This window comes from Falco peregrinus, chromosome 2 (assembly GCF_023634155.1).
Source record: "Falco peregrinus isolate bFalPer1 chromosome 2, bFalPer1.pri, whole genome shotgun sequence".
NCBI classification, from domain to species: domain Eukaryota; kingdom Metazoa; phylum Chordata; class Aves; order Falconiformes; family Falconidae; genus Falco; species Falco peregrinus.
This window is the reverse complement of record NC_073722.1, coordinates 57,282,135-57,297,679: the sequence shown is the minus strand read 5'-3', so window position 1 is coordinate 57,297,679 and position 15,545 is coordinate 57,282,135. Positions and strand designations below refer to the sequence as shown.

Here is a 15,545-nt window from a genome sequence, read left to right as displayed (position 1 = left end):
ATCAAGATATTACATTTCATGTGTAAAGTGTTTCTGATAAACCATATTTCACAAAATCTGCAGGATCTTACATGCCCGTAATCACCTAAAATAAAAGCTATAGATACTTTTTGTACAAGCTTTCTATTGCCATGGTACAACTGAACAGTTGGTCAGTTGCAAAGGAAACAAGAAGTGTCATGGAAGTCATGATTCTATCACTGATGAACTTGTTCCTATGCTAGCTGGGAATTAATCTGTTTTGGTTTTGGCAGTTCTAGAAAGGCAAAAGTTTCCTTTAGATCAAATCAGTGTGGGTGTTATGAAATCTGTGGATTATTTTTTTTTCCTCTGAAATTTGGGGTTTAAAACCCTTTAGATGACACAAAGCACAATGCTTTGAATGCCAAATTGGAATTAACCATAGGTTAGTTCATACAGAATCAAGCCTAGAAAAGTTGTGCTGAACAAGCTCATTTAGCTTGATTTTTATTTTAATTTTCAGAGGCATCAGAAACTTAGTGTATGTTACCAATGTTGGTTGTGGCATTTTTAACATTTTTAATTGATGACCAGCCCAACACAATTATTTAACAACCCAAACTTACATGCGAATGGGCAGTCTTATTTCAGCAGTTTAAAAAGGAGTTACCTGATTTTGAATAAAAGATCTTAGAAACCTAGTAGCTTTACAGACCTCTTGAACTGTTCCAGCCTTTGGGTGAGGTATATACTTTCTAAATATAAATAGGATGACCCATCGTATTCTATCTTTTTCTGTGCTGTTACACACATTAAAGCTTTGGTACACTTCAGCACAGATATGGAGGATTTACTTATGTACTGGGGGGGGGAAAATCTTCAAAACTAAGTTATCTAGCACTTTCTATTAGCTTTATGTAATTTCTGGATAACAACTACTTATAACATATTAATTATACTTAACATAGGGTCTATCATGACAGAAACCTATTATTCTCAAAGTAGATACTTAAGCTAACTGGACAATATTGTTGTGGATTGACTTTGGCTAGCTGCCATATGCCCACCCAGATGCGTTCTCACTCCCTTCCTCAGCAGGACAGAGGGAGAAAATAAGATGGAAAAACTCATGAGCTGAGGTAAAGAGAGGGAAATCACTTGCCAGTTACCATTATGATCAAAACAGACTCGACTTGGGGACACTTAATTGAATGTATTGCCAATTAAAAATAGGATGGTGAGAAAGAAAGACAAAACCTAAAACACCCCTCCACCCTGCCTTTCTTCCCAGGCTCAACTTCACTCCATTCCCATCTCCTCTACCTTCTCCCCACTGTGAGTGGCACAGGGGGTATGGGGAATTGGGGCTGTGGTCAGTCCGTAACAGTTCCTTTCTGTTGCTTCTTCCTCACACCTCTTCCCTGCCCTGGGGTCCCTCCACTTGATGCAGTCCTTCTGGAACAGCTCCTGTGTGGGTCCTCTCCATGGGCTGCAGTCCCTCAGGATAAGCCTTTTCCAGTGTGAGTCCTTGCAGACAAGACCTTGTTTCAAATTATTGAAAGAGTACTTTCTTCTTTTGTGGCATCTGAAATGTTCTAGAGCAAAAGCAGTTTGCTAAAATGAAATTTGTGAAATCTTTTGAGGAATATTCATGTTTTAGATTATAAATAACCTTATCATTTTGCTATGGTGTAAAAGGGACAATTTAGCAATATAGCTACATCTAACCATGGAATGTATGGGAGTAAGTTTGTGGATATTTGAGATTCAGTGATCTAGTGAATAAAGAGTCAAAATGGATGGGTCATGAAACATGATTAAGGTTCTAAGTAATCTCATGGCTTTAGAATATTTCCTCCATCCACAGTCACTTCTGTGGACTTGCTCATTAGAGTAACCGATATAATCACTATGACAGCCTCACATGGGGATAATCTGTCCCTCTTACTTGATTGTGATAGAGCAACCGCTATAATTTTAGCATGTCTTTAATAGGGAGCAGATACAAATGGGAGACAGCAACAAACTGAGCACTGATCTTGTGACTTCTTTTGGCAAATAACCTGTGTTGTAGTCGTTTGGTGCCAGGTTAGAGACCATGGAATAATGTACTCCTCGGTAAGCCTCCATCTTTAAAAATGAAAGAGTGATCTTGAAACTACAGCTTTTTATGCTACATGTTAAGAAAGTGAATATAAAAGAAAGGAATGCTTTATTCGTGTAAGGGGACCTTGGGTTTAGTTGTAAGACAATGGAAAATGTCGCCTGGTGTTCATCAGTGAAGAAACCTTTGGGCTATTTGGTAAATAGCTGGGGTGGGACTGTAAAAGTAAACCATCACAGTGACATAATCCCCCAGTACATTGTTTTAGCAGGAAAAAACCAACTGCTGTAGCTGCCTTAGGGATATTATGAAATTGCGATATGGCATGAGAAATAACAGCTGGGGAGAAAGGAGGTGTGTGTGTGATAACCCATAAAGATGTGGCCTCTATTATGAAAATGCTTGAGAGCTTCTCCTCTAAGAAAGCATTTATTAACTGTGGTTGTATTATTTGGTCCTGTTATTTACATACTTGGGTTGATATACATCAGGATGGAAGCACTGAATGCATTGATTACGTAGGAGCTGTTAAAAATTCTAAAACCTGAAACTTAAGAAGTGAATGCTTTTGAACTGTTTCTTCTAAAATAACCTTCTTATTGACTGCAACTTTTTTTTTTTTTTTCATGGAATTTCACTTAAAATTACTCCTATCCAGATATCCTGAAATACTTACTTAATGCAGTTGCAGAAGTGAATTGTGTCTGGTTTCCTGACGGAAGTTTTGAGTTACTCAGAGGCAGGTGACATGTATTATGTACATGATGTTCCTTTTTAGGCATCAGTTTGAGTGGAAGTTTGAAATATTGTTTTGATTTTGTGCAAATGTACCTCAATAGTTACAAAAGGAATATGTGCAATTGAAGACAATCCTAGTAGGAACCATAGAGGTATAAATAGCGACCAGCTGTTCATCATTCATTGTGTTACTTTAATTTCTTTCATGCTACTTTGCTTGTCATTAAGAATTTGGAACATGCTTCTATTACAAATGTAATTTACAAGCTTTTTATTTTTCCAGTATTATGCTGACAATGTGTTTTGCCTCACATTAAATCTTAAGGTGCTACAGAGGTTAAGAGTGTGACACTTTTAGAAAGGGAAGGCAATTATTTATTTAGAGCAACACCTGAGCATATGCTAAATTCATCCCTTTTCAGAAAGCACTTCAGTACATGCTTAAAAGATGCTTTTGGTAGAGAAGCTGCCTAGCCTCAAGACTGAAATTCCAAATACACAAAGGACAGTGCTTTTCAAAAAGTAGGTGGCACCTGCCTCCCCTGTTCATTTGAATGGAGTCTGCTGGCACTTAGTAGTTCTGAAGAAAACGTCCATTTACTCTGTGGCTACCTTTTTATCCCCACATGCAGGGATATGAAGAGTTTTAAGCCAGGATCTTGAGCACAGTGCTAGACTTAGGAATTCCCTTAAGTACCCATGGTCTGCCAAGAGGGGGTCTGCAACTTTTCCAAAACCTGTGACCTTTGACTTGAGTAAACCAACTAGTGCTTATTAGTAGTAGTGCACGTCTAATTAGACAAAGCTTTAATTTAAGAGTTTGTGCATTCTGAATGTTCAATGCCTTTCAGAACTGCATGTCTTATTTTGGATATCCAGTGGAAGAGGTTAAATCTTGATATGGCAGTCTCAAATATTGAGTTTAGTGCTTTGAAATATATAGGCAAATAAAGTTAAGATCACTCTTTCTATTTTTAATATTTTCATTAACATATATAATTTTTAACTTCTTGTAAAACAAATATTATCCTCTCATTTAGATAGATTTAATTTTGGAAGGATGGCTAGGTACCCTGGTTAAAATAACTGTTTAGTATGTTATTTAGATAAAAATGCTTCTGAAGTATTTCTATTCTAAGTGTTTCAGCATTCCATGAGGGGGAAAAAATGGAACTGAGGGGTAAGTGACACAAAAGTCTAATAGTTCTTTAGGCCTAAATAGCAATGGCACCCCCCCTCCCCCAAGTTACTATAAATTTTAAAATAGGCACAAATGATTTGTATCTGAATAGCTTATACCTTCCTAAATGTTTTTGATATTCTTGTCTAAACAATTTTTAAAAAACTTATCTAAACCATAAGCCTTTAAGTGCAGAAAAATTCAATGAAAACCAAGTAGAAGAAAATAACAAAGAAACACAAGCAAGGTGGGTTGTGTTGAAAGGTAAATTGCACTCATAATAATTCACTTGTTATTGAAAGGTAATATGCACTCATTATAAGTAATGATTATTATGTCTTGGGTGTGGGAGAAACTATATAAATAGGGATATACAAACTCAAAATAACAGCTGTATTGACAATACAAGATTGTAGAAATTATAGAATGAAGCTGACATTATAACTGACATGGTAATACAGAAAGTGAATGGAAGGTAAAGATGGAAAATGAAAGGAAATGTAATTACATGGGAGGTTAAGTCATATAAAGAGTAATTTCCATGCATTGAGAATAAGAGATTCTGGGGAGAAGACAGAAGGGGTCTCCAACAGATGGCAAGAATCACTCAGACACTGAAGTTGAAATTGTTGAAGAAATGAAATGTGTTCTTTGTCTCACTATTTACAATGGCAAATTTAGGACAGATGTCTGGAAGACAAACATTTTCAGGCATCTTGAAGGGGAAATATTAAGGGAAAGCAGAAAAATAAATAATAAAAGAAAAATCTTCAACTGTCTGATTTAAAAACAAAGCCAAATGAACTGGATCCAACCTGAAACTATGAAGAAAACTGTTGACTTGGTTTGACTGGTATATTTTGAGTAGTATGGCCAAACTGTCTGTGAATTGTCTTTGTTGATTTCAAACTGTGATTCAAAATATGTCCTGGCACAAACAGCTGCAGAATAGCCAACAACGTACTTTTGGGAAGAATTGAGAATTTTCTACTGAAGGAAATAATGCAAATAATACAGAGACGTTGATCAAACTTGAAAAGAATTAAAGACTTAGGATTTTTTTAAAGCTATTTGCTTCTAAAGCTTGATTTTGGTTTTCTGTCCATGTTACCTCTTCCTCCAATTTATACTTTTATAATCAACGTAGCTTGACACAGATGTCAGGATTTTATCCTGTAGTAGGAACTATCCAAAGGATCTAATTCCGTTTCTGCATCTTTGATGTGTCCCTGTCTCATCCTTGCTTCTGTCTAGCCCTCGATACAGAAAGATGACCTACAATTTCCCCTTCTCTCGAGCTTCCTCTCCCAACTTCATAGAAATTTTTCTGCATGACGCTGAGTCCAGTGTGTCTATTTAAGGTCTGCTTGGTTGGCATGGAGTTTATCTTCCCTGTCACAGGCACCTTCATCAGTGAGAAGGACTTAAAAATTATCCAAATCTGACGTGGCTAAGTGGGATCGATCTAGGCTAGCTAAAGAAAAGATTTAAAAAGACAGTACAGCAGTGCATGAATCAAAACTAAATGTACAATTGTTATAGTGTTTTCAATTATTCTTTCATATTACTTGAATTTGATATTTTTATTAGGCTATGGTGGGTTGCCCTTGGTGGCCTGCCAGATGCCCGCCCAGCTGCTCTCTCACTCCCTTCCCTCAACAGGACAGTTGCGGGAGAAAACAAGATGAAAAATCTCTTGGGTTGAGTGAAAGACAGAGAGATCACTTACCAGTCACCATCAGGTGTAAAACAGACTCAACTTGGGGAAAATCTGAATGTATTGCCCATTAAAAATAAGAGTTGGATGATGAGAAACAAATACAAGAACTAAAACATCTTCCCCACACCTCACCCTTCTTCCCAGGCTCAACTTCACTCCTTCATTCCCGTCTCCTCTACCTCCTTACTGTGAGTGGCACAGGGGGATGGGGAATGGGATTGTGGTCGGTTCCCATCAGTTCCTCTCTGCTGCTGCTTCCTCCTCACACTTTCACCTGCTTCAGCGCTGGGTCCCTGCATGGGCTGCAGTCCCTCCAGAGCAGCTCCTGTGTGGGTCCTCTCTATGGGCTGCAGTCCCTCCAGAACAGCTCCTCTGTGGGTCCTCTCTATGGGCTGTAGGTGCTCAGAGTCAGTATAGGTCCTCTGCAGGCTGCAGTTCCCTCAGGACATATCCACCTGCTATCGTGTGGAGTCCTCCGCAGGCTGCGGAAACCTGCTCCAGCCGGGGCTCTTCCACAGGCTGCAGAGGAGCCTCTGGTCCGGCACCTGAAGCACCACCTCCCCTCCTTCCCTCACCTCGGTGTTCACAGGATTATTTCTCACACTACTTTTTTTTTCTTTTCTTTTTTTTTTTTTTTTCCCTCCTCACTCCCCAGTGCAGCGTTTTACCCTTTTTTAAACATGCTTTCTCTGAGGTGCCGCCATCTTGGCTGCGGGGCTCAGCTGTGCCCTGCCGTGGGTCCATTGGAGCTGGCAGCGTCTGGCCCGGGGCAGCCCTGGCCACCAGCCCCCCGCCCCTCACAGTCCGGCTAGCAGGACCCCATCGCCACCTACACCTCACGCTGAGGGAGCTGGGGAAAACAGGCAAGTTTTGTTGGGCTTCGTCCTCTCGTGAAATCATGTAAGAGGAAGCAAAACTCAGGGATATTAAGTGAGAGAGATTATATCTGAATTTTATTTTAATTAGGATAAATAAGTTATATCCATGAGAGACAAAGCAGGAGTTAATACAGTGAAAGCTTTTGACTGGAGGGTGGTGTGGTATGTTTTCACCATTGGTGGAACCATCAAGACCAGAAGACACTCGTAAACCATCACAATATTATCAGCTGAATTTTCTTTTGATGGAAATGATGAAACTACTTTATTCTATCTATATAGGGTGTTGTAATTAAAAATGTCTTTTCCTCCAGACATTACTAAGTGGGAAGGCTTATGAGTATGACACCACTACTACCTCGATTTCTTTGATCTTTTATAATATAATTAGTTTCTTAAATTTGATAAGGTCTGTTTCCTGCATTTAACTGTACTTTTCCAAGGGGTTAAAAGAGCCTGCAACTAGTGCTTGCCCTAGTTACAGAGGTGCTGGATTTTTTCCTCCAGTGTATGTATGTATCCTTTTCATTTTCTTTGATAGTGTAATATGACTGTGTCCTGTCCCATAAGGATTGGTTGGTGTTTTGTGTTATGGTATAATGTGTCCTGGAAGAGAACAAATATGCAGCTTTTCTAGGAGTATGGAAAAAATGCAAGGAAGTGTCTGAGAATGTGTTTAGCAGGGGGGAACAGTCACCCATCATACACACTCGGCAGCCAAGCTGCCCCTCCTGTCAGGAAATGGAGGCTGCTGTGAGTTGCGGAAATCATGTTTCAAGCTAGCATTCATGTGAAAGAAATACAGAGACAGTGCTTTTGTTGTGAAAGAGTTGTTTTTAACTCCTGATACTTGAACTAAGGAGGAGACAGTTTGTAGATTTCCCTGCTGAGCAGATTCCAAAGGATAGATCCTACTTCCTGGCATCTATTGAAGTGTGTCAGAAGAAAATATCTTATTGGGGCACTTTTCCTGAGTTACAGAGAAAAAAGCTGAAATGCAGTATCAGATGTTCAGTCCCAAGTGCACTGTACCTGAGAAATTCACAGCTGGAGGAAGGCCAAGAAAATCTGTACATCTTGTGTTTTAAGTGAAACGAAAAATGTACCAAAATGTCTTAGTACATTAGAAGAGGTATTAAACTTCTTTAAGACAGCAATGAGCTCTGGAAGAAGTTTTGCGGAAAAGACCAGATGCTAGGTAGAGTGCTGTGCTGCTTTGATCTGGAGCAAAAATCCATGACAATCCGGATCTTCAATAGCAACAGGACAGAGGAGGTAAAAAAGGCATTCTGTAGCTTTATCTGTCTCACGTATGAGACTGTGAAATCAAGCAGAGTCACAAGATCCTTTTAAGGTGACGAAAACATGGCAACTTGGGGATAGAAAAAAATTGATTTGCTGAAGGTCATTCCCATATCAAAAAGTCTGCAAATTGCTGCTGTAGACAAGTTAGACAAGTTTCTAAGCTAGCATGGATGAGTATGGTTTGGTTTTGCTCTTTTTAATGGGATTCCTAGAAATTGTAAAGGCATTTTAGGATTAAAGATGAGACTTCATTCCACATTGCTAGAGATTTTGCCATGAAAAAGCCAGGTGAATGTTGTCATTTTTTCCTTGGGTTTACTGAGTTTTTACCAGTGAACTTACAGACTGCAACTGTTCAACTTAGTACTGAGAGCATCCTAAGCTAAGTTCTGTAACAAAGTGGGTGGTGATCACTGCTGAAAATTGAACACAGTTCCATTTCCCATAAGCTACTCAAAAATTTCTACTTAAAATATCAGCAAACTTCACCTGGGATATGAAAATCAGGCTGCAAACTTTCCTCTTCAAGCGTTCTCATATACCATGTTATGCTTTGCATATCTGAGACAGAGGCTCATGTTGCAGATCTGCTATGACAATCCTAGTAAAAACATACCCTAGCTAAGATCTAGGCCAGTTCACTTTAGCTTTAACTGGAGGCATCATGTAATTACATTACACTCGAAACGGCTGGTGCCACGATCCTAGATCTGTTTTTATAATGCAGGTTAGAAAATAGACACATTCAGAATGCAGTCGCACCAACTTTATTAATAAATATTTTTAGTATAGATGTTCTTTCATTTCTCATCAGACAGAAATTGACTCTGATAGTGCAATTCAAATATTCCTAATCCTTTCAAAGTGCTTTGTGGTGCTGGGCAGTGATGACACATCCTGCAAAAGCACAGTTTCAGCTGCTGTGAGCAGGCTCTGTTCTTACCCACTGGTTCCAGCCACTGCGCTGCCCCTTCTTGTCCTAGAACAAATGTTTTTGCTACCAAAAAGCTATTCATCCCAGTGATCTGATCCAAGTGAAATATTTTGGTTTTTTTTTTCTCCTTTCTCTCACCTACCCTGTGCCCACCAAAAAATTTAAAAGTGCATCAGGGGAGGAAAGGCTGTTTTTTCATGCAGGCTGACATCCAGAGCTGGTTCATTGCACAGCCTCAAATTCCTCCAGAAGTGACAACCGCTGTTGAGTGAGGAATTGTGACCTTACTATTATAGAGATGGTTAAGCATTTTAAAGCTAAAATGATTAATCAAGTTTAAGTTGCTGTTCCAGTTGCATTTCTTTAGGGGTGCCACAAACATTGCCTTTTGGGAAAGAATATAGGTGATTATTTTCAGTCAGCTCAGTTCTCTAGTCCAGTTCACTTTGTGCAGATGCAGTCCATAGGTAGTGCAATCTGGGAACAATCTGGAGAGAGGGTTAGGGAAAATGTGTTGTTTAAATTAGTTTCAGCAGCACTGAATATGAAACTGTAGACTTGCATTGCAATTGTTGAACTAGAAGGAAGCCCCTTTTTACCAGTTCAGTCCATCTGGCAATAGCTAGTGATAAGCAGAAAGCTCTTTAGTTTAGATGAATGTCAGAAATTACCCATATAATTAGGAACCATGCTTTCTGATCAACAGCTTTTTCATGTGTTGTTATTACCATTCACTGCTTTTTATTTTCCCCCTTAGGTATTGCCAAAACTGGTTTACGTGCCTTGTATCCCTCATAATTAGTGAATCCTTACAGGAGAAAGGAAGTAAATAGGTTGAGGCTTTTTTATGTGTGTTCGGCATTTATCTTCTTCTCTGGTCTGTTTACTGCTTGGTTTGTAACATGTTTAGTGCTAGTATGCCATACCATCAGTCAGATTAGTGTACTGGCACTGCAGGGCCACATAGTTAAACACACTTAGCCTGTACAGATGAATAAGAATTTAGCAGTTTGGTGGAATAGTTATGCATTTTGGGGTTTACTGCATTCTTTTCTTGTATCTGTGGCTGTTTGGTAATCATTCAGGTTTTCTGTTTACATGAAAAAAAACCCACCACCCCACAACCTGCTATCTTACTAAAATATGTTTTTACCTTATCTCTTTAATCTTTTTATTTAAATAACTGTTCCTCATTAAATAAGTGGTTATTTTGCTTGTATTTTAAATAGCTTTCCTCCTGCTTTTTGTCCTTTAAAACAATTTGTTCCTTGCTCTGTACAATGCTGTGTCTGTATCGCTGTTTGCCTACATACAAAGCAGTTTAGCACTGAGCAGACTTGCCTTTCTGAAAGATAGGTTCTGTCTATCACAAGCTATTGCACTTGATGCAAGATTTAATGGAGGGATTTGTTTTGTGCAAATAATCAGAATAGAGAATCCTTGTGTTTCTTTCTGGTCTCAGTTTAGGTGAAACAACCTTGCTCTGAAAAAATTGTGTTACTCAAAGTATGACCAGCTTCTGCAGGTGTGTGGAACTTGTGAGGTCCCCTGCAAAGCAATAATGATATGTCTGCCTGCTGCTAGGTTAGAGGTCTGTGGGCTGGCTTGAAGAGGGCTCATGCATCTGTGCTCTGCGGCATTGTGCAGTGTGAGCCAGTGGGTTGCTGTTCCTGAGCTCATTAGTCCTATGCAGAATTAAATGTTTATGAACCAAGGTAGCTTTCCTTGATTTGCTGGAGAAGGTTTTTCAGACTGTAGTGCTTGTTACTACTGCAGTGAGAATTCAGGATTTAAATAACTGTGATAAAGCAATTGCTATTACCCTGAAATTAGGCTTTTTGACTCAGAGGTGTGGAGGGTGTGGGACACTCACCCTGTTGCATTGTAATTTACTTGCTGGATAAATGATGGAAACAAAAAATGGAGGAGGTGGATTGAGGACCCATGTTAAAAAGGTGAGGTTCTAACCCAGGCACCGGCTTTCCAGAAGAGTGTTCAATGATACGGATGTGCCTGGGATTAATATTGAACTCACGTTTACAGGAATGCAAGGTTCATGGGACTGAAGATGGCTCATGATTCTGTTGCAAGGACAGATCCTGGGCTTAGTCCCTCCTCCATCTCTCTGTTTTAAAAATTCTTGAATAATTGCTATAAAATTCCATCTTCTTGGTCATGAATATTCAATTTAGTGCAGTGTTGTCCAGCCACTGAGCACGCCTAAAAGATCAGATAGCTCCAAGGAACTGTAGCTCTTCACTGTCAGGGCTGTACGAATTTTAAAAGGTCTAAAGCCACCCATGCACATAATCTTCACCAAAATGTTACTGCTTCTTGGCACATGCCATGGCAGGGACTATTTTGCAATTGTGCCTCAGGAGATATGTGATGATTTTGTGAATTGTTCTGTTGAAATTCCAGTTGTGTAAGCCCTATGTGCCTCTCCTCCCCTCAGTTTAGGATAATTTAATTTATTTAAATAACTTCAGTGTGAATTTTTTGTGGGTGGGGGACACCCAAAATTTTGTGTGGGTACATTATGCTCTTATCGCAACAGTTTCTGAAAATATAGTCCCAACATCAGCAAAAGAATGTAGGCAAGAGATAACAGTGGGGAGGTTAGCAGTTTAAAGAATTTCTGATGTAAAAGCTTCAGCGTTTTTAATCTTTAAATCAGAACTTTTGTGTTTCCTTGTTAAGCTTTCCCAAGCAATAAAAATGTTATTAAAACAAAATATATCTTTGTGCTACAAATGGCAATGAGTTTGTTGAGGTAAAAAATATAATGCAAAAAAAAATGGGAGATTTTTCATTTTTATAGGAGGTCAATATATGTGAAAAGTCACAAAGTGATTAGTCATTAAAGAGATGGCATCTTTTAAAAGAAAACTTTGTGATTCAGAAGTAAATTTCCTTCCCTTCCATCCACCTTTTTTTCTTTTCTCCTGGAAAGCTATTTTAGTGTCACCAGAGTTTGATCTCATAGCCTAACCAGGTAGATTTGATGATCATCCTGGTGGTATTTTTCAAAAATACCTATACAACTTCAGAGTAGAAGTTGCACTGAAAATCATTGGCATGTGCCACTGACTCATATAGCCACTTTTGAAAATTGCACTCAACAGTTTTGAAAGTTCTTTTGATTTGGAGGCTCACCATTTTTTTTGTTGATCTCCCAGCATTTACTCTTAATTCTGAATGGAGAATCTGTCTCAGGATCATATGGAAAAATGTGATTCTTGGATGAATAGAACCATTAGTCACTGTACTGTGTGAGTGAGAAGAGAAGATGGGTGTACACCAGCGCTTAGGATTTCTTGTTGGCAGTACTGGGAGGCAGGTAAATCTTAACATGGGGACCTGTGGACATAGTTTTAGCTTGATTAGGATGAGGGGAGAGACTTGCTGTTATTTCAGTGGGCCAAGACTCAATTCCTTAGTTTTAGTTGAGATTTCTGGAGAGGGAGAAGACAAAGAGGGGAGCTTTGAGTATACTGAAAAAATAGGGACTGTTTTTTACCAAGTCTAGATAAACCACCTTTTTTGTTCATCCCTTCAAAGACATTGCAACTTGAAAAAGCTCTAATGAAAGTTTTCTTCATTATGCTTTGCTTTCCCTACTCTTATGTGAGATTGTCCATAGATACCAGAATTTGCCACTCATGCATTTAGACAGTGGAGACTGTCTAGACTGAAAGGTGAGGAAGAGACAGACTTGCTGAACTCTTAGAGCTGCATCCTGTGTGCTTTACATCCCAAACTTTTATCAAGTCTGGAGGTCAGGTGTAAATAACCCACACAATTCTTGGAAGAAGCCAGTCCCAAGATGTCTGATGATGGGAAGGATCTACTGCATTTAGTGCTACCTATGTCCATTTTGATCAGATAATGAAAACATGAGTGTTAAGTCTTGAATATGCTCAAGAGTTTTCCTCCTTCAGAAGGCTAGAGTTGGGATGGTCATTCAGCATGAGTTTGATTTGTTTACAGCATGATTAGTGACAGAGTCTGGTCTTGAGAATGGGCTGAGGTCCCTGTTTATTGTACAGTGTGGATATGCTCTGAGTGTGAAAAAAATGCTGCCGGAGCTTGACTAGATGGCCTAGAAAGACCTTCATCAAAGTCGGGAGCTGTCATAAATATTAGATGTTAATAGTTTGTTCATGACAAAAATTCTGAATTTGGTGTAAGGCTTGTGAAATTCGCTTTTAAGAATTTCATGTGGTAAGTTAACCTGCTGATCATGCGTAGCTGAGAGAGCCTGCTGCACGTGACAGGGCATTACCAGAGAAAGCCTACTCTGGTAGGTCAAAAGTGGGATAAGAGTTTAGTACAGGGTAGGTGTTTAACCTGTAAAATCAGATAATTCTGTGTTGGTAGGATAGAGAAGAAAGACTGTGAAGGTAAATCCACCACCTTGGAAAAAATAGGTAAGCAAGTTGATTTTGGCAGGAAAGTCAGCTGCAAAGTAGAATGGTAGCAAAAAGAGAAACTTTACGGAAACACCAGAAACAGAGTGGCTTCAGAACACAGCCCTAACATTTTGTGTGACTTTCAGTCTTCGTTTCAACCAAAGTTGGCTGTACCCAGGCTATTCTTATAGTGTGTTTGTCCAACCTGTGTCAGAAAGAAATTTGGTTTGTGTTATTTCTAGTCCAGTTTTGTAGAGAGTCAGAATTGTGAAAATATCGAAGAGTTTATTTGGTTTTCCAAGCTAAACTACCTAGCTTCTCCAGATTCCTTTTTTTCTTAGATACTGATTTTTTGACAGTATTATGATAGCATTGCAAAACGTAATCTTATCTGTGAGGTACAGGCATTGCTTATATACTATATGTAACAACTAGTCAATTCAATATATGCTTTGAACCAACTATTAAATGGTGATACTTTTGTTCTAAATATATTGTTTTGATTTCACAGGTGCCTGCATAAATATCACCAACAGCCAGTGCCAAATGCTGCCATATAACTACACCACTATAACTTCAGTTCTTTCCATTGTCAAAAGTATTGAAATGGAAAAGTTCCTGAAGTTCTTCAGTTATCTCAATCGTCTCGGCTGCTATCAACACATCATGCTGTTTGGCTGTAGTCTTGCTCTTCCTGAATGCATCAGTGATGGTGATGAAAGGTATTTGAGAATGAAAATCAGCCAGTGACTAGAGCCAACTGTGGTAAAATATTCCCTGTCTAACCAGACAAGGGAAAACCCAAACTAAGCCTGTGACCTTCTCATTGCAAAACTCCTGTGTGTCAAAGCTATTCACAACATTTCTATCACAATAAGCCAACTGCAATAGAGCTCTCTTTGAAAAATATTGCCACTGTGTGGAATAAAGCTGCGATATTAGGGCAGTCAGACATATTTTCCTAAAAAGGGCTGTTCAGAATTCATGCACCTCATTTCTCCAGTCTGGATGTGCTGAAATGGAATGATGCATTGGATATGTAGATAGTATGTGGATAATATAGAATTGGCATAAAGTGTGGTGGTTGTTAGTTTAAACTTCAGATTTTTTTTTTAGTCTTTTCCTTCAGAAAAGTTAATTTTTTAAATATATTTTATTGTATCATGTGCATGCACTTTTTTCAATGAGTTTGATTTGGAAAAGGATCAATGAGTTTAACAGTGCTAAAATAACAATAAGGCACAAAAAGGAAAGAATTATTATTTTTTTTAATATATGTACACAATCTCTGATGTTTATGGCAAGGGAAAGAGAGAGGGTAGATTTCTTTCTCCTTATTTTCAATTTCTCCAGTGCAAAATTCAGTGGAAGAGAATATGGCAATTGAATAAGGGTTTCAATTAACAAGAACTAAGAAGCTGAAAGCTATGCAGTTTAGAAGGGAGAGGATACTTATGAAAGAAGGTCTATGAGGTAAATTAAGCTGGTCTAAAATATAGTTGCCAATGAATGGTACAGTCCCACTCCAGGCAATATATGCTGGCCCTTTCCTTTACAGCAGAGTGATTCCTGAATTGGCCAATTAAGCTTACTAAACTGACAGAAAATTAACCCAGAAAAAAAAGTGTGCAGATGATTATATGGGTAGGATTAGGTTGGAGGTAAGGCAGCATGGGTAACGAAATGAGACTGACCTTTAGCCTAGCTGAGCTGGTTAATCCAGTATGCCTCTCTGTGTGTATATCTTTCTTTGTTAGACTCCTGAAAACTATTTTCAGTTAACCCTGCTTAATTCAGTGCATGATTAATTGTAGCCATCCACCCACAATTCAATATTAAAATTGTTCCAGTTAAAGAATCTGATAACATACAGCCTTAAGCTACCTGCTGACTCTAGAAATCATAGAACAAGGTAAGAAAAGTGGGTTCAGGTAATCATAGAATAGAACCATAGGAATGGTTTGGGTTGGAAGGGACCTTAAAGACCATCCATTTTCAACCACCCTGCCACGGGCAGGAACACCTTCCACTAGACCAGGCTGCTCAAAGACCCATCCAGCCTGGCTTTGAACACTGCCAGGGATGGGGCATCCACAGCTTCTCTGGGCAACCTGTTCCAGTGTCTCACCACCCTCACAGTAAAGAATTTATTCCTAATATCTAACCTAAATCTCCCCTCTTTTAGTTTAAAACCATTACCCCTTGTCCTATCACTGCATGGCCTTGTAAACAAGTCCCTCTGCAGCTTTCTTGTAGGCCCCCTTTAGGTACTGGAAGGCTGCAATAAGGTCTCCCTGGAGCCTTCTCCTTAGC

The 15,545-nt window shown here is 39.0% G+C and overlaps 1 protein-coding gene across 1 annotated transcript in view; it reads left to right on the top strand.

Annotated features, from left to right (window-relative positions):
- CORIN (corin, serine peptidase) overlaps positions 1-15,545 on the top strand; it is a 149,382-nt gene that overhangs the window by 42,023 nt on the left and 91,814 nt on the right. The window contains exon 4 of the mRNA XM_055797035.1: positions 13,744-13,954. Within this exon, the coding sequence (XP_055653010.1) occupies positions 13,744-13,954 (211 nt within the window). The remainder of the gene's footprint in view (positions 1-13,743; positions 13,955-15,545) is intronic.